General features: G+C 45.7%; 1 protein-coding gene and 1 pseudogene across 1 annotated transcript in view; both read left to right on the top strand.

The window, feature by feature from the left end:
- Positions 1 to 3,002, top strand: part of dnm1a (dynamin 1a) — a 313,554-nt gene extending 310,552 nt beyond the window's left edge. Inside the window, exons 20-21 of the mRNA XM_067249828.1 lie at positions 2,387 to 2,628; positions 2,795 to 3,002. Coding sequence (XP_067105929.1) covers positions 2,387 to 2,628; positions 2,795 to 3,002 — 450 coding nt within the window. The remainder of the gene's footprint in view (positions 1 to 2,386; positions 2,629 to 2,794) is intronic.
- Positions 3,003 to 13,727: 10,725 nt separating this feature from the next.
- LOC136956301 (uncharacterized) lies at positions 13,728 to 21,162 on the top strand (annotated as a pseudogene).
- The last annotated feature ends 1,080 nt before the right edge of the window (positions 21,163 to 22,242 follow it).

Raw genomic sequence — 22,242 nt, forward strand, 5'->3', positions numbered from 1 at the left:
GCTGGAGCAGGCCGGAGTGGACCACCACCTCACTACATGGATCTTGGACTACCTCACCAATCGTTCACAGTAAGTGCGGATACGGGAGCTTGAGTCCGACCTGGTGTCATTTCTGTTCACCATCTACACCTCGGACTTCAGATACAACTCTGCTAACTGCCACCTGCAAAAGTTCTCTGATGACTCTGCCATCGTCGGCCTAATTTCCACCGGTGATGACAGAGAATATGAATGGTGCCAGCGGAACCGCCTCCAGATCAACTCTGGCAAAACCAAAGAGCCGGTGGTGAACTTCTGCCGGGATAAACACTCTCCTCCGGTACCAGTGAACATCCAGGGAATGGTCATTGAGATCATGAGATCTTGTAAGTACCTGGGTGTTCACTTGAACAACAAACTGGACTGGACTGATCACACTCATGCGATCTACAAAAAGGGACAGAGCAGACTCTACGTGCTGAGGAGACTGTGGTCTTTTGGAGTGTAGGGAGCACTCCTGAGGACCTTCTTTGACTCGGTGGTAGCATCAGCCATCTTCTATGGAGTGGCCTGCGGGGGTAGCAGCATCTCGGCGGCTGACAGGAGGAGACTGAACAAGCTAGTCAAGAAGGCCAGCAGTGTGCTAGGGTGTCCACTGGATAGTGGAGGTGGTGGGAGCCAGGAGGATGACTGCTAAGCTATCGATGGACAACACCTCCCACCCCATGTGGGATGCGCTGGCAGCTGTAAGCAGCTCCTTCAGCCACCGGCTGATTCACCCCTGGTGTGTGAAGGAGAGGTACTGCAGGTCCTTCCTTCCTGCTGTTGTCAGGCTGTACAACCAGCTGTACTCCCAGTAGACCACCAAACACAAAATCTGTGCAATATATTTAATTATTTAAGTACTCAGTCATATTATTCTTATTTTGCTACATTGTTGTTCTTGCACTATTTTGTTCTTTTTACTCTTGTTTGTAGTTTGCACTATCTCTGCGCTGCTGTAATCCTGCGAATTTCCCCATTGTGGGACTAATAAAGGATTAGCTTATCTTAATTGTGTTACTTGAATCTGCGAATCGACTCAGTGAACGTCTTAAATAATTTTTCCACTTGCGTAGCTAGTTACAGCTAAAAAAAACAACGAATAACGCCCATGGTGGTGTTATCACAGATAACATAGCTAGCTACATCCACATGCAAATGTTTCAACTATGTGAGTCTCTTACACTAAGGGAAATGACAAAAGAATCCTGCTTAATTCAACATTACACTTCACTCTTAGTATTTTGAAGTGTAAATGATCAGCAACAAATTTATGCTTTTTAATATATGCCATCTTCATAAATAATAAGTATGCCATCTTCATAAATAATAAGTATGCATACTTATTTAAAATATACAGAAATATCAGTAAACAAAACAGAGCCATCTGCATCCGACGCAAGCACACCTCACAATTTCCCCAGAAATTGTACCTTCTCTAGTTATAAATATAATGCATCATCAGTATTGGTATACAACATCACAAGTCTTCATGAGTCATTACGAGTGTCTATAGCTATGCTTGTACTCCATTATATCTGTATGGTAATTAAGTATGAGTACATGTATAATGCTGTTTAACCCTTGTGCTGCCTTCGGGTCACATGACCCAAAGGTTCATAACGAACCATTGTTGTGTTTACCCAATACAAAAACAAATAAAAATAATTTTCTTTTAACCTTCGCAATGTGGGGGGTCTGAGACAGCCCACCGGTTAAAAGAAAATGCTTCACTTTGTTTTTGTATGCGGTAAAGTTGTCGCAATACGACGATGGGTCACAATGACTGATGGGTCAGAATGACCCGAAGATAACACAAGGGTTAAAACATTTCAAAAAGCACCTGCATTGTTTTTGCATTTTGACACTTTCAGTCATAAAAAAGGGTATTTTTCCAGTTATATAGTTAATCATTGGAGTTCTTAAAAATAATGTTAAAATATAGTTTTGTCTTAGACACAAGAGTACTCGTGAGCCCAATATCATTTATCGTCTCATGAGTTGAGTGTATTGTCACACTCCTACTAAACACTATTGTCAATTTCATGTAGACAATAAACTGTACAAAATAAAGCAAACACTCCTAAAGACTGTATTGTGAATTCACAAAATTAAATGTTTTAATTGATCCGCAACGGGCATAGTACCAGTTCTAAGAAAAAGTAAAGTGCCTAAATAGTAGGATTCCCCCGCACTGATTAATAAAAAAATTATCTTTAAGATGACTCGCCAGTAACAAAAGCACCTGAGAGTAATTTGTTGATTTTCTCATGGCAGCAGATAATAAAACTACTTGCATTTGAATATTACAATAATTCAAGGTCAAGCTGTTGTGATTTTCTGAAATCCCACTTCCCTACCTCAGACCAAGGAGTTTATTAATGCAGAGCTTCTGGCCCAGCTGTACTCGTGCGGTGACCAGAACACTCTGATGGAGGAGTCAGCAGAGCAGGCGCAGCACAGGGACGAGATGCTGCGTATGTACCATGCCCTGCGTGAGGCACTCAACATCATTGGTGACATTTGCACCTCCACCGTCAGTGCCCCCATGCCGCCGCCCGTTGATGACTCCTGGCTGCAAGTGCAGAACAACCGCTCTGGGGGAAGGTATGGATTTATAGAAGAATATGTGGGAAGGAGAGATATCAGCACTAAAAAGTTGTGCTCCTCTTTCTGTTGCTTTTAGGAACTTACCTAAATTACTTTCGCTGTGTGTGGGTTTCTGTGCTCTTCATCTTTTTACTTCTCCTCTCTGTACCTTTCCTTTCCTCAGGTCTCCCTCCACCAGTCCGACACCTCAGAGGAGAGCCCCTCCGGGCCCCCCAGCACGCCCTGGTTCTCGTGGTTCAACCTCTGTCCTCCCGACTGCCGGTGGACCTCCAGTCCCCTCTCGCCCCGGGGCCTCCCCAGACTCCTTTGGGGGGCCTCCCCCCGCTGTACCCTCAAGGCCAAACCGCGCACCTCCTGGTGTGCCCAGGTGAGCGTAACGTAAAAAACAACCTAGTCTCAACTTGAATATGACCACACTTTACACCAGCGTGGTATTCCATCAACGTCGCTAACAAAAGCCGTGCTGACACGAAAAAGCCTTGCTGAGGTAAACGTACACTTAGACTTAAGGCTCAAGCCGTTCCACTAACGTTCCTTTCCACTAACAAGCAACGCTAATTCCAGCTAGACCTCAATAAGCTTAGATTGTGCACACACACAGAGAACAGAAGCAGCCCAGATCAGACGATCGTCGAAAAAAAGAGTTATGTCACAAAAAGCAGAGCGTAAACCTTCAGAGTGGTGTTATTTTCAGAAGCATAAATAGATTTGAGTTTTTTGGAATTATCCCCAAAAGGGCAATATTGCTGCAATTAACACGGCTAGGGAGACAACTTTTCAAAACATTGCTGACTGTGTGATTGTGCTTTCCATGTCTCACACACAATGACTGCGCTGTCGGTGATATGTCCCTATTGGGGTTTATGGCGGCGGCTCATGTAGTGGTGACATTAGGCCCTTTTATACATGTGCAAGCTGCACATATAACAGTGGTTCACTCAGCTGCGGCTGGAGACTGCTAGTGATACCGAGATCAGTCAAAACCGACCTGAACCATTGGAGAGACCCGCATGTCGTGACCGCGGAGTCGACATGGGCAGAGTGACATCTCTCTACCTGTTTTTTACGGACGCGTCCTTGACCGATGAGGTCGACTACATCAGGCAAGTTCGATAGGAGGGAGATGGAGTGGCGAGTCAGGTCGCTGAGCAGTTAGAGAATCGGGCTAGTAATCAGAAGGTCGCTGGTTCGATTCCCGGCCGTGCAAATTGACGTTGTGTCCTTGGGCAAGGCACTTCACCCTACTTGTCTCGGGGGGAATGTCCCTGTACTTACTGTAAGTCGCTCTGGATAAGAGCGTCTGCTAAATGACTAAATGTAAATTTAACAATTTTCTATTACAAAATTATTGGAGCACAAATTTGCATTGTGTGTCATACAGCTCTGGTGTGCTATACAAGGAATGTTTGCTTAATCATGTTACAGATCACACATTGATTGCTTTTGTACATGTTTATAGTAAAGAATGAAAGACTAAAATCAGTGAAGTATTTTATTTATTAAAGCTATGTTTCTGCATATGAGAAAATTGATCACCAATGACATGCTGGGGCTGAGCTGCACATGAATTACATGCATTGTCTACATTTATACGTGCTGGGATGCAACATTTAATATTGTGTGTGATTGAAATTCATGTACACTATGGCTACATTACAAAAGTGTCAGAACTGAGAGCAGTCCAGTGTGATCTCTCCATCTCTGGATAAACCACTTATAATGCACTCGAAATCCGTTGTCCTACGACCAAAGAGCGACGTAACCCCAACGTAACCCATGGTACCAAAATTAACGTATCCAGCCGACCAAGGTACAACGTCACGGCAACGTTGTCCACGGGACCAAAAATAACTTATCCAGCTGACCAAGGTACGACCTCGCGGGAACGTTGTCCATGGGACTAAAAATAACGTAACCAGCCAACCAAGGTACGACGTTGCAGCAACGTTGTCCATGGGACTAAAAATAACGTAACCAGCCGACCAAGGTACGACGTTGCGGCACTGTTGTCCAAGGGTCTAAAAATAACGTAACCAGCCGACCAAGGTACGACGCTGTGGCAACGTTGTTCATGGGACCAACTGGCAACATTCCGTTGCCAGTTGCACATGACGTTGCCACAACGTTTCCAGAAGGTAACGTTGCGGGTTACCATCTGAGCACTTACTGGCAACGTTGCCGCAACGTCATGTGTTAGCTGGGAGCACTAATATTTAGTTATACACTGGGTTCTGCAGTTATCTAAAAGGTAGGATATGTGATGTTATCCTGTATTCCATGCAGTCATGGCATCTCCCCCTCCTGCACTCCCATAGTGGACAATCTGATGGCGAGACAGCGCTGAATTTTGATTTAAAATTTGAGTTGGATTGTACAAGGTGTTTATGGAACAATTATCACTCAGTACAAGCGCAAATTACACTGCTGGATTTAATCTTCATGATCATGATGAAATGGAGTGAAAAAAAGTGTGTGAGGAAAACAAAATATATAAATATCTTTCTTCCCACATTTACTTTCTGCAGTCTGACCACAGTACAGTCATCTGCGTCGCCAATTCCCACTGTCTCCATATCACAACCTTTGCATGGGAAGTGGCGTACGCACACTTTCAGGCCCGTTTTATGCGTACGCAACGTTTATGAATGAGACCCCTGGAATTTGATCAAGTGCAAAGATTTAAATTCTCTCTCTTCACTGGGGTCAAATGACTCTTGCCGGACTGTCTTGGTGGACAAAGGGTGAACGAGATGCTCAGCCTTTACATTCCTTAGAGGACACAGTTGGAATAAGATGCCTTGAGTTTGACTTTCAGCATCTGTATTGAAGGGCAAGCAATTTGATTGTTTTACCAATTGTGGGGTTAGGTCTCAAAGATTTGGCAATGCTTTAACTTTTCCCCCCTTTTTTTCTTTCTTATCTCATAGTGGTCACGGTGGTGAGTGAGGACACATCTACAAACAACCCTGTCAGGGAAGGTTGATACATAGAATCCACCCTATACACTTACCCTCCATTACTGTTGCTGTTTTGTTCTATTACTTTCTACCCTGTGAACTCTGTTGTTAATGTTGTTTAGGATACTCTGACCCTGTTGATAATGGTTCAGTTTAGGCATTACAATGGTATCTAGACCCCAAGCACCTCAGTCTTATTGTCTTATCTTCCCACATAATACTGATCATTCACACATTTCCACTTTCCTGACAACCATGCACATCCAGTTAGTTGTAGTAAAAGCATAAACAAAAGCTATACACCATTTATTATCATTTATAATGGACATATTTTAGTATGTATAATCTGTACGTGTTATTTGTGTGGTGCATGTTAACAGAATTGTGCTTCCACCGTATATAGAAGTTTGGTCCATTATGTTTAGTGTGTTATGTACGAGGAATACATATTCAAGTAATGTGTATAATAATCAAGATTCTAAACACGCAATGCTTATTTGAGTTTATATGCCTGTGGATGTGTTTTATAAGATTTTCTTTAATGGATAGTGCTAGCATCTAGAGGGGAACCAATTGCGTTAAAAGGAGAAAAGAGAAGAACAGGTCCAGTTTGACATTTAAAATGTCCTGTTCCTTACCTTACCTCTGTGGGTAGAATGAGTTTGTCTGGGCAGGATTGTGTAATGTCAAAATTGATGTGATATGTAATATATACAATAATTAATCAGAAGCACTGTTGTTAACACAGAAAAGGAATGGAGCTCCTTATGTGAATAACCTGTAATAAAACGTCTTCCCTGCTTGTCTATTTACCTTAATTTAAACCAAAGTGGATATAAAACAAAAATACATTGCCAATAATCCCCCCAGATACCATTGAACAAACTGGTATTGGATAAACACTTTGGATAAAAGCATCTGCTAAATGACTAAATGTATTGGCATTGTACTAAATGTGTAAACCCAACCATCTGTCATTTAAGTATTTTGTTTATTAAGGGGTTCAAGTCCCGTAGAGGCCAAAACCCTATGGTTTTTGTGCAGATTTATTATTAAGATTGTTAGAAACCTATTGTATTTGTTAGCATTTCTACACCAGGAGGACACTTATTTTAGTTGGCTTTATTAGGATCCCTCCGTCAGGAGGAAACCTATGGTTATTGTTAGAATCCGTATTATTATTCTCCTTATCTGTCTAAAGTGTCCAATAACTCAAGATCCCAATCATAAAAATCTTCCTATTTGGTATATCTATACTAGCCTGGCTCTGCCCTCCTACATACTTCCGCTCAATTTTCATTTTGCTTCTGTACTAGGTCTGGGATTTCGGCATATTAGTCAGATTTTTTAAATCAACTTTTTGTAGGTCCAATCAGCGAACAGAGGGAGTGGCTGAGAACGATGACATTGATGTTGTGCGCTAGTTTGAGTTGTAGTTCAGTAATGGCGGCGGAGAAAGATGCGAGCGAAGCCATTCGGTCCGTTGTGGCAACACTGCCGAATATCCAAAAGTTAAAGCCGGAGCAAGAACAATCTTTGCAGAGTTTTGTTGGTGGCCATGATGTTCTGGCTCTCCTCCCCACAAGGTTTGGGAAAAGTTTGATTTTCCAGGTAGCTCCGTTAGTGGTGAAGGAGTTGGCTAAGGCAAACACTAGCGATTGGATATGGCAAACTTCAACAGAGTACCCGCGCTCAAGGAAGTTAACGCTTGTCAATGGAGCGATCCCAGACTCTCTGTACAAATTAAATGTATGAGAGTCTGGTTAGGACCAGGCTACATCTATACTACAGGCCATGAGTAACTGCCACACCACAAAAGGCCCACATGAGCCCATAGATGGCGCCACAGGCTACACCCAAAGTCAATGTGATTTTTTCCTCCTCTCCATAAGTCCAAAATGCCTGAAAATAGCTACTTGCCCCATTTCTCATGGGAAACAAAACAACCATTGGGACCCATAACAGCCGCTATCTTGGATTTTTCTATTCAAAGAAAATGTGTCCAAAACTAAAAAAAATATTCTCCTCAGGAATCGTAGGTTTGATTAACTTGAACTCTGGTTTCGCATGTTTGGGATACATGTCTGCCAAAAGTATCTTCGGGAATAAGAAATTCATAAAACAAATTGTATGTATTTGCATATTGGAGAATTTACACCTGTTGCACATATTTAATGTGTCCATCAAGCAAAGCCACATCAACCAAGGGACTAGATCGGTTCCACACGAGACCTTTAAATATGTGCAATGGAAACCTCATATCTCAAATTAAAGGGAAATCGAAGGATGCTCAAACCGCTTTGGGCAGAGTACTGTGAACAGTTTGGCAATTTTTTTGAAGTCTGAAAATCAACTTCCAAACTGCCCCACAAAAACATTGAGAATGTAAAAATAAATATTCGCTTTGAAGCGGCGTCTGCTGTCCTCGATCTGGTCATCCTTTGCGTCCTCGTCAAAATGCCTTGTTCTCTTGCGAACCCTCTGCTCCACAAACTCGGTGGCTGCATCGCTTTCTCTGGCCATATTTCTTGCTTTGTTCTCAATACTGTTAAAGGCCTCCTCTGTGCGTAACTCTCTGATCTGAGACACAGTACTGTCAATAAGATCCACAGCAGTGTTGACATCCAGTGATTCTTTTTGAAGGTAATTCGACAGGATGTATGTCCTCCAACAAATCGTTCCAAAACACAAACATGAAAATTAATTCATATGAGCTTCAGAGGCTGCCTTGGGTGTGCTGTTGTGGTGGTGTTGGATACGGTTCAGAGCTTTGAGAATTGCTGGGAGGCTCTGTATCACCGCTTCTGTGGCCTGCTTCCTGGAGGCTCACCTTGTGTCAGAAAGTCTTTCAGCGTAAGAACGGTTCTTTCCAGTTGCATGTTTTCTTGCTCCTCCTCCAGTGTTTTAAACCGCGGAAGGCTTGAATTAAAAAGCAGTACAAGGTCTAAAGTGTACCGAAAAAAACTTTTGTGTAACACTTAGAAGATATTAGCTATACTTATGAGTAGCTCATAGTATCTAGGCTAGGTTCGACAAAAGCCCATAGATGTGAACAATGAATAAACAACCAAATGATTTGTGATTTAAGTGTATGTTATTAGGGCGGGCCATACTCAGGTGTATTTTATAAGATACTCACTTTTATAAGATATTGAAAAATATAAGGGAAATCATTCAGATTTACAGAGCCAAATCAAATGTACATGTTTATTAGCTAGTGAACTGCATGAATATTATTGGATATCATTACAAGGAACAATCTCCTGACTTCCTGAACTTTGCCAGGTTACACAAGTCCTTCTTTGATTCATTCTTGGACATTAGCCTCCTGCTGGTCTCCTGAGCCCTGATCGCTCCATCCCTCTTTTCTTGTGAAAAGTACTTAGCAGAAGCCTCAGTCACCATTTTAACAACCCTCTCAATACTTTGCGTGTGGCAAGGCCAGTTGAGCACCTCCATTGGGGTGTTGATGAAGTTTTTCACAAGCGAGGTGCTTAGGGAGCAGGTAAGAGGTGGCTCTGACACACCTTCTAACCAGCTGATCAAGTCACCAATGCTTGAAGCATCACATTGGATGTCAGGTGTCCTTCTGGTTCTGACAGAGGAGTCCCCCAGCTGAGTGTCTGGGTCCCCCTCTCCCCTCAAAGCCAGGATTCTCTCCACCGCCTCAATCCTCTCCCTCTGATCCTCTGAGCACAGCATTGTTTGGAGTATGGCTTCACTGTGGGCATACCAAGCAGATCTTCTCACTGTTGGCATAACTAGATCCAGCACCTCCTTCCTCTGAGACTTGAGTCAGTCCAGTTGAAACCAGATGTGCCTTGGTCCTTCAATCCAGGAGTTCTTGACCTTTACATTGAACCAACATGGATAGTCCTCCAATGATGAATTCGACAATTAATTGCAGATTCTTTAAGCTATTTCCTTTCAGTCCAGAGCCTAAGAAGTCTGTTTGCTGTGGTGAGCCAGCGGCTGTGGTTCACTGGTCCAATCTCCAACAGAGCCAACTTGGCAGGTAGCACTCCATCCCTGACTGCACAGACAATCTTATAGCCATAGTGTTGATCAGTTGAGAGATCTTGAATGACCTTGTCTGGCAACTTGATCAGTGGAGGGCTAACAGAGATCTGGGTGAAATTTTGATTAATTTCCAAGTCTGTAGCAGAATCAAGGAGCTTTCCTATGGGCCCGGAAAATTTGTTGTCTGACATAGTAGGGCCATCAAGGTCAATAATGAGATGGCGCAGGGGTAGTTCACTAGTGTGGAGGTTGCACACTAACCAGACCAGTTTTCTTCCAAGGTGCAGCTCCAGCTTCCTCATTACTCCAGCATGTACACCAGTGTTGACATTTGTTGAGTCTCCTCCAATGGCCAACAAGGTCTTGTCAAACCCCCTTTCTTTTAGCCACCCAAACAGGACCTTAGCAATCTGCTCAGCATGTGACTCTTTAGTTGCTTTTTCTGGGGTAAAGTGGAACAGGTAGGTACTGCCAGGCTCACTAGCAACACTATAATGTTCTTCCTTGATTTTTGCAGGAAAGGATTGGTCACTGCCCTCAGCTTCCATCATTACGTTAGTTAGGTCAATCCTCCCATCAAAGAGGAGGCAGGAGATCCCTCTCTCCTCCCTGCATTTCTCCTCAAACTCTTCACCCAGCTCTCGCATCAACTTCTCCTGTGCTATTTTGACCTTGTTCTTATCAATCACTTTACATTTACATTTAGTCATTTAGCAGATGATCTTATCCAGAGCGACTTACAGTAACTACAGGGACATTCCTCCGAGGCAAGTAGGGTGAAGTGCCTTGCCCAAGGAAACAACGTCAGGTGGCAGAGCCAGGGATCGAACCAGCAACCTTCTGATTACCAGCCCGATTCCCTCACCGCTCAGCCACCTGACTCCTGACTTTACTTGTGTTGTCTTCTGTGATGATTCCCGCATCAATCAGGGCTGCGTTTGCTATAGCTGCAGTTGGCCTCAGCCCTATGCCATACCTTACACTAGCAAGGGCAGTGTTTGGAATCTCATCATAGTTTTGTTGTACCTTTGCTACAGGCTCAGATTCAGTTTTAGGGAAGAGCTCAATGTCAGGGACAAACTCATCTTCAGCATTAGTCATCTTCAATCCCATATTCTGATCACCATTTGCCACATACAGTTAGGTCCATAAGTATTTGGACATTGACACCATTTTCATCATTTTGGCTCTGTATACCACCACAATGGATTTGAAATGAAACAATCAAGATGTGCTTTAAGTGCAGATTTTCAGCTTTAATTTCAGGGTATTTACATCCAAATCAGGTGAACGGTGTAGGAATTACAACACATTTTATATGTGGCCCCCCCCTTTTTAAGGGACCAAAAGTAATTGGACAATTGGCTGCTCAGCTGTTCCATGGCTAGGTGTATGTTATTCCCTCATAAAGGGAGTTCGTTATTTCATTGACAAGGAGCAGATAAAAGGTCTAGAGTTCATTTCAAGTATGGTATTTGTGTTTGGAATCTGTTGCTGTCAACTGTCAATATGAAGTCCAAAGAGCTGTCACCATCAGTGAAGCAAGCCATCGTTAGGCTGAAAAATCAAAACAAACCTATCAGAGAGATAGCAAAAACATTAGGTGTGGCCAAATCAACTGCACTGGTGAGCTCAGCAACACCAAAAGACCCGGAAGACCACGGAAAACAACTGTGGTGGATGACAGAAGAATTCTTTCCCTGGTGAAGAAAAACCCCTTCACAACAGTTGGCCAGATCAAGAACACACTCCAGGAGGTAGGCGTATCTGTGTCAAAGTCAACAATTAAGAGAAGACTTCACCAGAGTAAATACAGAGGGTTCACCACAAGATGTAAACCATTGGTGAGTCTCAAAAACAGGAAGACCAGATTAGAGTTTGCCAAAAAACATCTAAAAGAGCCTGTACAGTTCTGGAACAACATCCTATGGACAGATGAGACCAAGATCAACTTGTACCAGAATGATGGGAAGAGAAGAGTATGGAGAAGGGAAGGAACTGCTCATGATCCAAAGCATACCACCTCATCAGTGAAGCATGGTGGAGGTAGTGTTATGGCGTGGGCATGTATGGCTGCCAATGGAACTGGTTCCCTTGTATTTATCGATGATGTGACTGCTGACAAAAGCAGTAGGATGAATTCTGAAGTGTTTCGGGCAATATTATCTGCTCAGATTCAGCCAAATGCTTCAGAACTCATAGGACGGCGCTTCACAGTGCAGATGGACAATGACCCGAAGCATACTGCGAAAGCAACCAAAGAGTTTTTTAAGGCAAAGAAGTGGAATGTTCTGCAATGGCCAAGTCAATCACCTGACCTAAATCCAATTGAGCATGCATTTCACTTGCTAAAGACAAAACGCCACAAGAACAAGCAGGAACTGAAGACAGTTGCAGTAGAGGCCTGTCAGAGCATCACCAGGGATGAAACCCAGCGTCTGGTGATGTCTATGGGTTTCAGACTTCAGGCTGTCATTGACTGCAAAGGATTTGCAACCAAGTATTAAAAGTGACAATTACATTTATGATTGTTAGTTTGTCCAATTATTTTTGGTCCCTTAAAAAGGGGGGGGCCACATATAAAATGTGTTGTAATTCCTACACCGTTCACCTGATTTGGATGTAAATACCCTGAAATTAAAGCTGAAAGTCTGCACTTAAAGCACATCTTGATTGTTTCATTTCAAATCCATTGTGGTGGTATACAGAGCCCAAATGATGAAAATTGTGTCAATGTCCAAATACTTATGGACCTAACTGTAAATCTACAATTCACGATGCATGTTTGGCCAGATCTTTGTCAGGTTATTTTTTATTTAATTTTTCAGCAAGATATCTAGCTAACCGAAGCTGAGTTGAATCACAATATAGTTTGGTTGCTAAACTGTAACGTTACCCACCTAAGTCGATCCCTTTTGCTTTGACAACAGAAGTGGAAACAACTAACGTCCATCCATCCATCATCTGCCTCTTTTCCGGGGGTTGGGTCGCGGGGGCTGCAACCTAAGCAGGGAGGCCCAGACTTCCCTCTCCTCGGCCACTTCCACCAGCTCTTCCTGGGGGACCGCGAGGCGTTCCCAGGCCAGCCGAGAGACATAGTCCCTCCAGCGTGTCCTGGGTCTTCCCCGGGGCCTCTTCCCAGTGGGACGTACCCAGAACACCTCACCAGGGAGGCGTCTAGGAGGCATCCTTATCAGATGCCCGAGCCACCTCAACTGGCCCCTCTCGACGCAGAGGAGCAGCGGTTCTACTCTGAGCCCCTCCCGGATGACCGAGCTTCTCACCCTATCTCTAAAGGAGAGCCCAGACACCCTGCGGAGAAAACTCATTTCGGCCGCTTGTATTCGCGATCTCGTTCTTTCGGTCACTACCCACAGTTCGTGACCATAGGTGAGGGTAGGAACGTAGATCGACTGGTAAATATAGAACTTTGCCTTTCGACTCAGCTCCTTCTTCACCACGACGGGCCGATGCAGAGCCTGCATCACTGCGGACGCCGCACAGATCCGCCTGTCGATCTTGCGCTCCATCCTTCCCTCATTCGTGTGGGATAACTAAAGTTATCATTTCAAATGATATTTAGTCAATCTGTTGAAACCGTGTTGTGTAGACACAATAGATTTTAATTTCAAGTCTCCACTTTCGATGTTTCCGTGAGTGCTGTTGGCCGTGTTCCGTTTTTGCTCCGTAGCTTCACTCGTTGAAAACCAACCAATCAGCGCGCAGCTCATCTATATATTCATGAGCATACCATAAAATGAGAAAAACTAGCGTTCTTTCCCGGGACAATTTCACAGGAAGCACCAGGGGGCATAGAACAGCACCCGGGCCATTTTCAGCCCAACCAATGTTACATACCCTATTCGTACACTAACCACTGACGCTCAACTGTAACGTTACCTGAGCCTCCCATCTGGCACATATACCAAGCCGGACTGAAGCGTTGCTTATCCTGGTCACATGGGAACTTTTTGTAGCCGTCCCTCAAACAAGGCTTGCAAGGACCACCACTCACCGATCAATTCAGTGGGGAGAGGCCGTTGACAAAAAAGGTACGGGTCAGTGGGATATTCCTCTTCAGTCAGGACATTGGTTAGGCGGTGTGCCTCTGAAAGACCCATGCTGGCGCTGTTGCTGGAACCAGAGGCATCCGTGACCAACGAGGTATCCTCCACTTCAAATTGCCGGTGACAATCGTCCCCCTCCAGTGTGCTTTTCTGGGCTTGTTCGCTGTTAGCCTCATCGTTAGCCAATGTCAGATTAGTAGGGCTAGCACTACTAGTTCTACTGCAGATTTGAGAGACATTTGGACTGTCCTGAACTACCCCTTCCCACCCATGAGGCCTCCCCCCCCCCCCCACAGTGACGACTCTCCATTCAGGAGGGTTAAGTTTAGACTTTTCAAGACGCAGAACCCCCGCAAAGCAGCTGGGCCGGACTCTGTCTCTCCTGCCACCTGCAAGCACTGCGCCGACCAGCTGTCTCCGGTGTTTACCAACATCTTTAATACCTCCCTGGAGACATGCCATGTACCAGCCTGTCTCAAGTCCTCCACCATCAACCCTGTGCCCAAAAAGCAAAGGGCAACAGGACTTAACCCTTGTGTTATCTTCGGGTCATTCTGACCCATCAGTCATTGTGACCCACCGTCGTATTGCGGCAACTTTAACGCATACAAAAACAAAGTGAAGCATTTTCTTTTAACCGTTGGGCTGTCTCAGACCCCCCACATTGCGAAGGTTAAAAGAAAAATATTTGTATTTGTTTTTGTATTGGGTAAAATTGGGTAAACACAACGATGGTTCGTTATGAACCTTTGGGTCATGTGACCCGAAGGCAGCACGAGGGTTAATGACTACAGACCCGTCGCCCTGACCTCTGTGGTAATGAAGTCTTTTGAGCGCCTTGTGCTGGCACAACTCAAATCCATCACAGACCCTTTCCTGGACCCCCTGCAGTTTGCCTACAGAGCCAACAGGTCTGTGGACGACTCAGTTAACATGGCCCTCCACTTCACCCTACAGCACCTGGATTCTCAAGCATCCTATTTGTGGATTTCAGCTCTGCCTTCAACACCATCATCTTCGCCCTGCTTCAGGACAAGCTCTCCCAGCTGAACGTATTTTGTATAATATTGTATAAAATTGCTAATATTATATACAGTGGGGCAAAAAAGTATTTAGTCAGCCACCAATTGTGCAAGTTCTCCCACTTAAAAAGATGAGAGGCCTGTGATTTTCATCATAGGTACACAGCCACAAAATAAGAAACAAATCCAGAAAATCACAGTCTGATTTTTTTAGATTTTATTAGCAAATTATGGTGGAAAATAAGTATTTGGTCATTAACAAAAGTTCATCTCAATACTTTGTTATATACCCATTGTTGGCAATGACAGAAGTTTTCTGTAAGTCTCCACAAGGTTTTTACACACCGTTGCTGGTAGTTTGGCCCATTCCTCCATGCAGATCTTCTCTAGAGCAGTGATGTTTTGTGGCAGTCGCTGGGCAACACAGATTTTCAACTCCCTCCAAAGATTTTCTATGGGGTTGAGATCTGGAGACTGGCTAGGCCACTCCAGGACCTTGAAATGCTTCTTACGAAGCCACTCCTTCATTGCCCGGGCGGTGTGTTTGGGATCATTGTCATGCTGAAAGACCCAGCCACGTTTCATCTTCAATGCCCTTGCTGATGGAAGGAGGTTTTCACTCAAAATCTCACGATACATGACCCCATTCATTCTTTCCTTTACATGGATCAGTCGTCCTGGTCCCTTTGCAGAAAAACAGCCCCAAAGCATTAAGTTTCTACCCCATGCTTCACAGTAGGTATGATGTTCTTTGGATGCAACTCAGCATTCTTTCTCCTCCAAACACGACGAGTTGAGTTTGTACCAAAAAGGTCTATTTTGGTTTCATCTGACCATATGACATTCTCCCAATCCTCTTCAGGATCATCCAAATGCTCTCTAGCAAACTTCAGACGGGCCTGGACATGTACTGGCTTAAGCAGGGGGACACATCTGGCACTGCAGGTTTTGAGTCCCTGGCGGCGTAGTGTGTTACTGATGGTAGCCTTTGTTACTTTGGTCCCAGCTCTCTGCAGGTCATTCACTAGGTCCCCCCATGTGGTTCTGGGATTTTTGCTCACCGTTCTTGTGATCTTTTTGAGCCCACGGGGTGAGATCTTGCGTGGAGCCCCAGATCGAGTCCACAATTTTGTTTCTGGTGTCCTTTGACAGCTCTTTGGTCTTGGCCATAGTGGAGTTTGGAGTCTGAGTGTTTGAGGTCGTGGACAGGTGTCTTTTATACTGATAACGAGTTCAAACAGGTGCCATTAATACAGGTAACGACTGGAGGACAGAGGAGCGTCTTAAAGAAGAAGTTACAGGTCTGTGAGAGCCAGAAATCTTGCTTTTTTGTTGGTGACCAAATACTTATTTTCCACCATCATTTGCATAATTTTAATCAGACAATGTGATTTTCTGGATTTTTGTTTCTCATTTAGTTGAAGTAGTTGAAGTGTACCTATGATGAAAATTACAGGCCTCTCTCATCTTTTTAAGTGGGAGAACTTGCACAATTGGTGGTTGACTAAATACTTTTTTGCCCCACTGTAGGTGGAGGCTTCAAATAAGCCCATTTGGCTTTTTGCCTCTTCCTGCACAGTGCTATTCATTTATCTCTATTATGTTTGTTTATTTTGTAATTGTATTGCTTGAATTGTGCAAATAAAAAATGTGCCCGACTCCACCTGCAGGTGGATCACAGACTTCCTATCTGACAGGAAGCAATGCGTTAAGCTGGGAACACAAGTTTCTGACTCCCGGCCCATCAGCACCGGATCTCCTCAGGGCTGCGTCCTTTCCCCTCTGATCTTCTCCCTGTACACCAACAGCTGCACCTCGTCATCCGTCTGTCAAACTTCTGAAGTTTGCGGACGACCCCACCCTCATTGGGCATCATCTGTTCTTAGAATTAGTTAAACTATTGTACTTTTATTTAATTTGAGATCCGTATGTTTATTGTTTGCACCTTCCTGCCACAGTAAATTCTGTGTTTGTGTAACATACATGGCGAATAAACCAAATTCTGATTCTGATTAAGACAGTGGAGATGGTTGCGGACTTTAGAAAGAATAAAGCCCCACTCACCCACATCACCCTGTGCAACTCCCCAGTCAACACTGTGGAGTCCTTCTGCTTCCTGGGTACTATCCTCTCCCAGGACCTCAAGTGGGAACTAAAGAATGCATTGTGCTTATTAAAGTTATGTCTTATGAGCTTAGAAGTGTGCTCAGGCTTAAACATTGTGTCTCACACAGGGTGGGGGGAGTCATGGGTGCGGGCGGAGAAAGAGGAACAATCCAGACGAGTCTCGACCACAGTGTGGGAAAAAGGCTGTATTTTGTGTTTCTATCTCTTCATTTTCAGAAACAACCTTGAAACCGGGTGGAGACGGCACCCGAGCAGGTGGGACACGCCAGCAAGAACAACTCCCTGATGCATGAGAAAGCTCAACCCTCTTTTCATCTTTTTGTTTTACTTCACTGTATAATATATGCTGGGGCAGGGACAGATAGCCAGTTGGACTTCGTGAACCAACCCAAACTCTGTTGCGGGTAGGGAAACATAGACAACCCCAGAGCTCTGTACTTGTTGATTTCCAACTGCTGTATTAAAGCTGATATTATCGGACCTCTGCGACTCCAGACCACTCTTTTTAAAACACAGACTTGTGTCATTGAATACCATCATTACATATTGGAATAGACACAAAATATTTCTGTCCTTAAGAACTGAACATAAGCTCCCTCATCAAGAAAGCACAACAGAGGATGTACTTCCTGTGGCAACTGAAGAAATTCAACCTGCCAAAGACAATGATGGTGCACTTTTACACAGCCATCATTGAGTCCATCCTCACCTCCTCCATCACCATCTGGTACGCTGCTGCCACTGCGAGGAGAATAGCAGACTGCAGCGTATCATCCGCACTGCTGAGAAGGTGATAGACTGCAATCTGCCTACCCTCGAAGACCTGAACACCTCGAGGACCCTGAGGCGAGTGAGGAAGATTATTGCTGATTCCTCCCACCCTGGACACTCTGTTTCAACCACTCCCCTCCGGCAGGAGGCTGTGGTCCATCAGGACCAAACCCTCACACCACAAGAACAGTTTCTTTCCTTCCACTACTAGCCTTATTTAAAAAATCCTTGTAAGTTTGCCTGAAAACGCCTAAACAGCATACCCAAAGTAAATTGACAGCTGTTCTTGAACCATTTGGAGTACATGCATGACTGTGGTCTCTTTTGAAAGGTGACACTCTTAAGTTATTTCCCCTGTTGTCAGGACCCCTGTCAGTCCTACTGTTGTGGAGTAATAAAAGTGTGAACACAAGGAAAGTGAAAGTTTCCTCTTCCGCCTATATTTTGTTTTGAAAACAGAGGCCTGAAGAGGCCTAGAGGTGGTAGGTATTAGCTGGAAGACAGAATTGGACCACAGCTTGAAGCCTTACCCAATTCAAATCAAAAGTCAAATATAATACCACAATATATTTATATTTGACACGTTTTTATAAGAGTAAATCCAGGCATTTTCTAAAAGGGCTTTTTGGAGACTCCAAAATGACCCTTTGTAACCAAGGTCAAATACTTAGGATAAAAAGGTATTATTTTTCATAATTGTTATCTCTAATGAAAGGTGGCACTTAGAACTATCATATATTATAGCTAAATCCCCCATTAGTATTGCTGAAACACAAAAACTGAAGCATAAACACATTGGAGTGCTTTATCTGAATCAGCAGTTTTGACGCACAAAGAACACTGCTTCTGTCCATCCAGTTTGTGCTAAGGATTTTTATTTTGAAGGCTCTACAGATACCCATCATGTTGGGTATTAGCATTTGCAGCATTTCCTTAGCTACAAGGCTAACAAGCTCATTTCAGGCCCACGGCCCCGATGCAGAAGGGGCGTATGATCTGCAATCATTTCAACGCCGGGTCTTGCTCCTTGTCATCCTGCCGGAGCCTCTACGTCTGCTCCTTCTGCGGTGGGGCCCACTCCCGCTTCTCCTGCTCCCTTGACCCCCCCCGGTTGGCCGGCCCCCTGACTGTCTGCCCATTTGTCCACCCCCATCGTCGTCCCTGCCCTGGCTGCGGCCCTCCGCCGCCACCCCGACCCCGCCGCTGTGCGGTTCCTCCTGGACGGCTTGGTCCTAGGCTTCTCCCCCGGCCTGGTGTCCTTGCCCGCTTGCTCTTTTGCCTGCCCAAACCTCCGCTCGGCGCTCGAGGCCCCCGCCGTGGTCTCTGCCCTGTTGGCCAAGGAGGTGTCTCAGGGCTTCATAATTGGCCCGTTCGCCTCTCCCCCGTTCCCCGTCTACCGGGTGAGCCCCATTGGCGTCGCCACCCGGAAGTACTCGGGCAAGCAGAGGCTCGTGATCGACCTCTCTGCTCCCCGTCGCGGCCCCGTCCCCAGCATAAACAGCTTGATCCCCAGCCGGACTACTCCCTGGCTTACACCACCATCGACCACGCCATCTCCCTTACCCGCCTGGCCGGCCGCGGCGCCTGGCTGGCAAAGGCCGACATCACGACCGCCTTCAAGGTCCTTCCCATCCACCCAGATGGGCTTTCTTTGGGGTCTGCTGGGAGGATTCCTACTACTTTGCCGTCCGACTGGCATTCGGCTGCAAAAGCAGCCCACGCTTATTCGACTGCCTCTCCGAAGCACTCTGCTGGATCCTCCTCAATGAGTCCAAGGTTCCCTTCTTAGTCCATCTCCTGAACGACTTCCTCACCATCGGCCCCCCTTCATCCCCACCGGCGCAAGGCCTCCACGCTTTCACCACGGTGTTCTCACAACTGGGTGTCCCCCTCTCCCTGGAAAAGACAGAAGGGCCAGCTACAACACTCGAGTTCCTCGGTATCACACTGGACTCCGTGGCTTTCAAAGCTTCACTCCCCACCGACAAACTGGACCGCATCACGCTCCTTCTTTCCAATTACCTGATCACCCCCACCTGCGCCAACTCCTCTCCCTCCTCGGCCATTTGAACTACGCCCTCCGCATCATCCCCCAAGGCCGCTCCTTCATTTCCCACCTCCTCCTCCTGGCTTCATCCGTACAGTAGCTCCACCACACCATCACACTGGACGCCTCCTGTCTCATGGAGTTGGAGCTCTGGCATCATCTCCTTTCCCACTGGAACGGCATCACTTTCTTTTATAACGATCTTGTATCCAACCCCAACGACATGCAGCTCTTCACCGACGCCGCCCCCTCTTTTGGTTTCGGCTGCTATTATAACGGCCACTGGTTCTCCTCCCCATGGCATTCCGAGTTCCCTTCCTGCCCTTCTCCCTCACTGGCCCCCTCATCTGCACTTCACGAGGTCTACCCCATCATCATCGCCGCCCTCCTCTGGGGCCATGAATGGTCACGCCAATCCATCCTCATCCACTCCGACAACACTGCCGTCGTCTCCTGGATCAACAAAGGCCGATCAGACTCCATCACCGCCATGCCCTTCATCCGCCGCCTCACCTGGCTTTCAGTCACACATCAGTTCATAATCAGAGCCGCTCACATCCCCGGTCACCACAACACCATTGCCGACTCTCTCTCGTCTCTCCCTGCAGAAATTCAGGCGCTTGGCCCCTTCCCACTCCGGTCCCTCCGTATTCCTCTACGATCTTCCCCTAACGGCACCCCTCCACGACCTCCACCTCCATACCCAGGACGTCATCCTCCAAGGTCTGTCCCCCCGTACACTCTCCACCTACTGGACAGCCTGGAAAAGCTTCTGGTCCTTCCACACCATTCACCACCTCACATTCCCCTCATTCAACCTTCTTTCCATCACCAGCTTCATCTCATATGCTCACGCGCACCTCTCTATCCGCACTTCCACCATCCACACATACCTCAGCGGCATCAATTTCTTCTGCAAGTTGCTCTCCGGTTCCCCCTGCACAGCCATCTCCAACAGCCAGACCTCCCTTCTCATGAAGGGTTTGAAGCGCCTGGAACCCCGCTCTCCCTCTGCACGACTCCCCCTCACTGCCGACCTACTAGCCGCCTGCTTCACCACACTGCGGTCTGGCTACTCCTCCCCTTCCACTGACTCCACCCTGGAGGATATGTTCCTCCTGGCTTTCTTCGGCTTCCTGAGGTGCTCCGAATTCACGTCCACCTCCTCCACTTTCGACCCTTCTGCTCACCCATGCGTCTCTGACATCACCCTACACTCCCCCGACACACTCATTTTCTCTCTGAAACGCAGCAAGACCAATCAGAGCGGGCCCGCAGTTCCCATCTTACTCTTCCGCCTCAATTCTCCCCTCAGCCCCTTCGAGTCTCTACAGAAACTCATTCACTCCAAATCCGGAAGCCACGCCCTCCCATCCAGCCCACTATTCATCACGGAATCAGGACTCGTCGCCTCCCGGTTCCGGTTCCACCACCATCTCCGCCTCATCCTCACCAAATCAGGCATAGGTGAGTGTTCCTTTGGGGATCCGATCGAGCCGCTGCTCGGCCGTGACCCATAAGGACTCTCCGCCACACCCCGAGTCCATACCCGGAACCCAGGCCCGGCTCTGCTACCGGCCTCCATCAGCACCAGGCTCGGCCCTGCTACCAGCCTACACCAACCGCCTCAGGCTCGGCTTGGATCTTGAAATGGTTTCCATAAGTACAAGCACAAGAATCGTAGCTTTCCAACTATGTATTACATGTGTAGCAGTCTAAAAAATATATTTGTTAAAATTTAGTGTGCAGTAACTGGGGGAGGAGGGGGCAGCGTTTACGGCCCGCGGGCGGGACCGGACCGAAGGCCCCAAACTGACACTGACACTCTGTCACTTAACTCATACACTGTCACTTTAAGATATTCAGAATATTTTTTTTCTATATTACTATTTGTGCTGTCAGTTAAACGCGTTATTAACGGCGTTAACGCAAACCCATTTTAACGGTGTCAATTTTTTTATCGCGAGATTAACGTTCTTTTTGGCCTAGCAAACTTTGTAGTTTTTTTCACATGCTGTTGCAACAACTACCGACTTTAGAAAAACTACAACACCACACCGGATCTAGCTAGACCAGAAACAAAACAACAGGCACGCCGCACACACTTGTTTGGGCTTGCTAGCCGGCTAAAGAGTAGTAGGCTAACGTTATGTTTTTAGTTTGTTTGGAGCGCAACACGCCGAAATGGATGCCAATAAGATTCTGAATGGAAAGTTTACTTTTAAAAAGTTGCCAAATGGTTCCATTGACAAGACCAAAGTGATCTGTTTGTTTTTGTCGTTGTGAACTGAGCTATCATCGCAGCACGTCCAGTCTGAAATACCACTTGATGGCCAAGCACACAGCTGATGCGAATTCTCCGCCCCCTCGTCAAAGCCAGGCGATTGCAATGTTGTTTTCAATTTTGTTTTTTTACATTTGCACCAAGCAATCCCTTCCACTTTTCCATGTTGATAAGAGCATTAAAATGAGAAAAAAATAATGGGACAAAAAGAAATCAAGGGACATTTAGAATAGATAAAAATGTGCAATTAATTGTGATTAATCGCTATTAAATATTTTTATCGTTTGACAGCACTAATTATTTTATTTTATTGTAT

The sequence above is a fragment of the Osmerus mordax genome, chromosome 14 (assembly GCF_038355195.1).
Source record: "Osmerus mordax isolate fOsmMor3 chromosome 14, fOsmMor3.pri, whole genome shotgun sequence".
NCBI lineage: Eukaryota > Metazoa > Chordata > Actinopteri > Osmeriformes > Osmeridae > Osmerus > Osmerus mordax.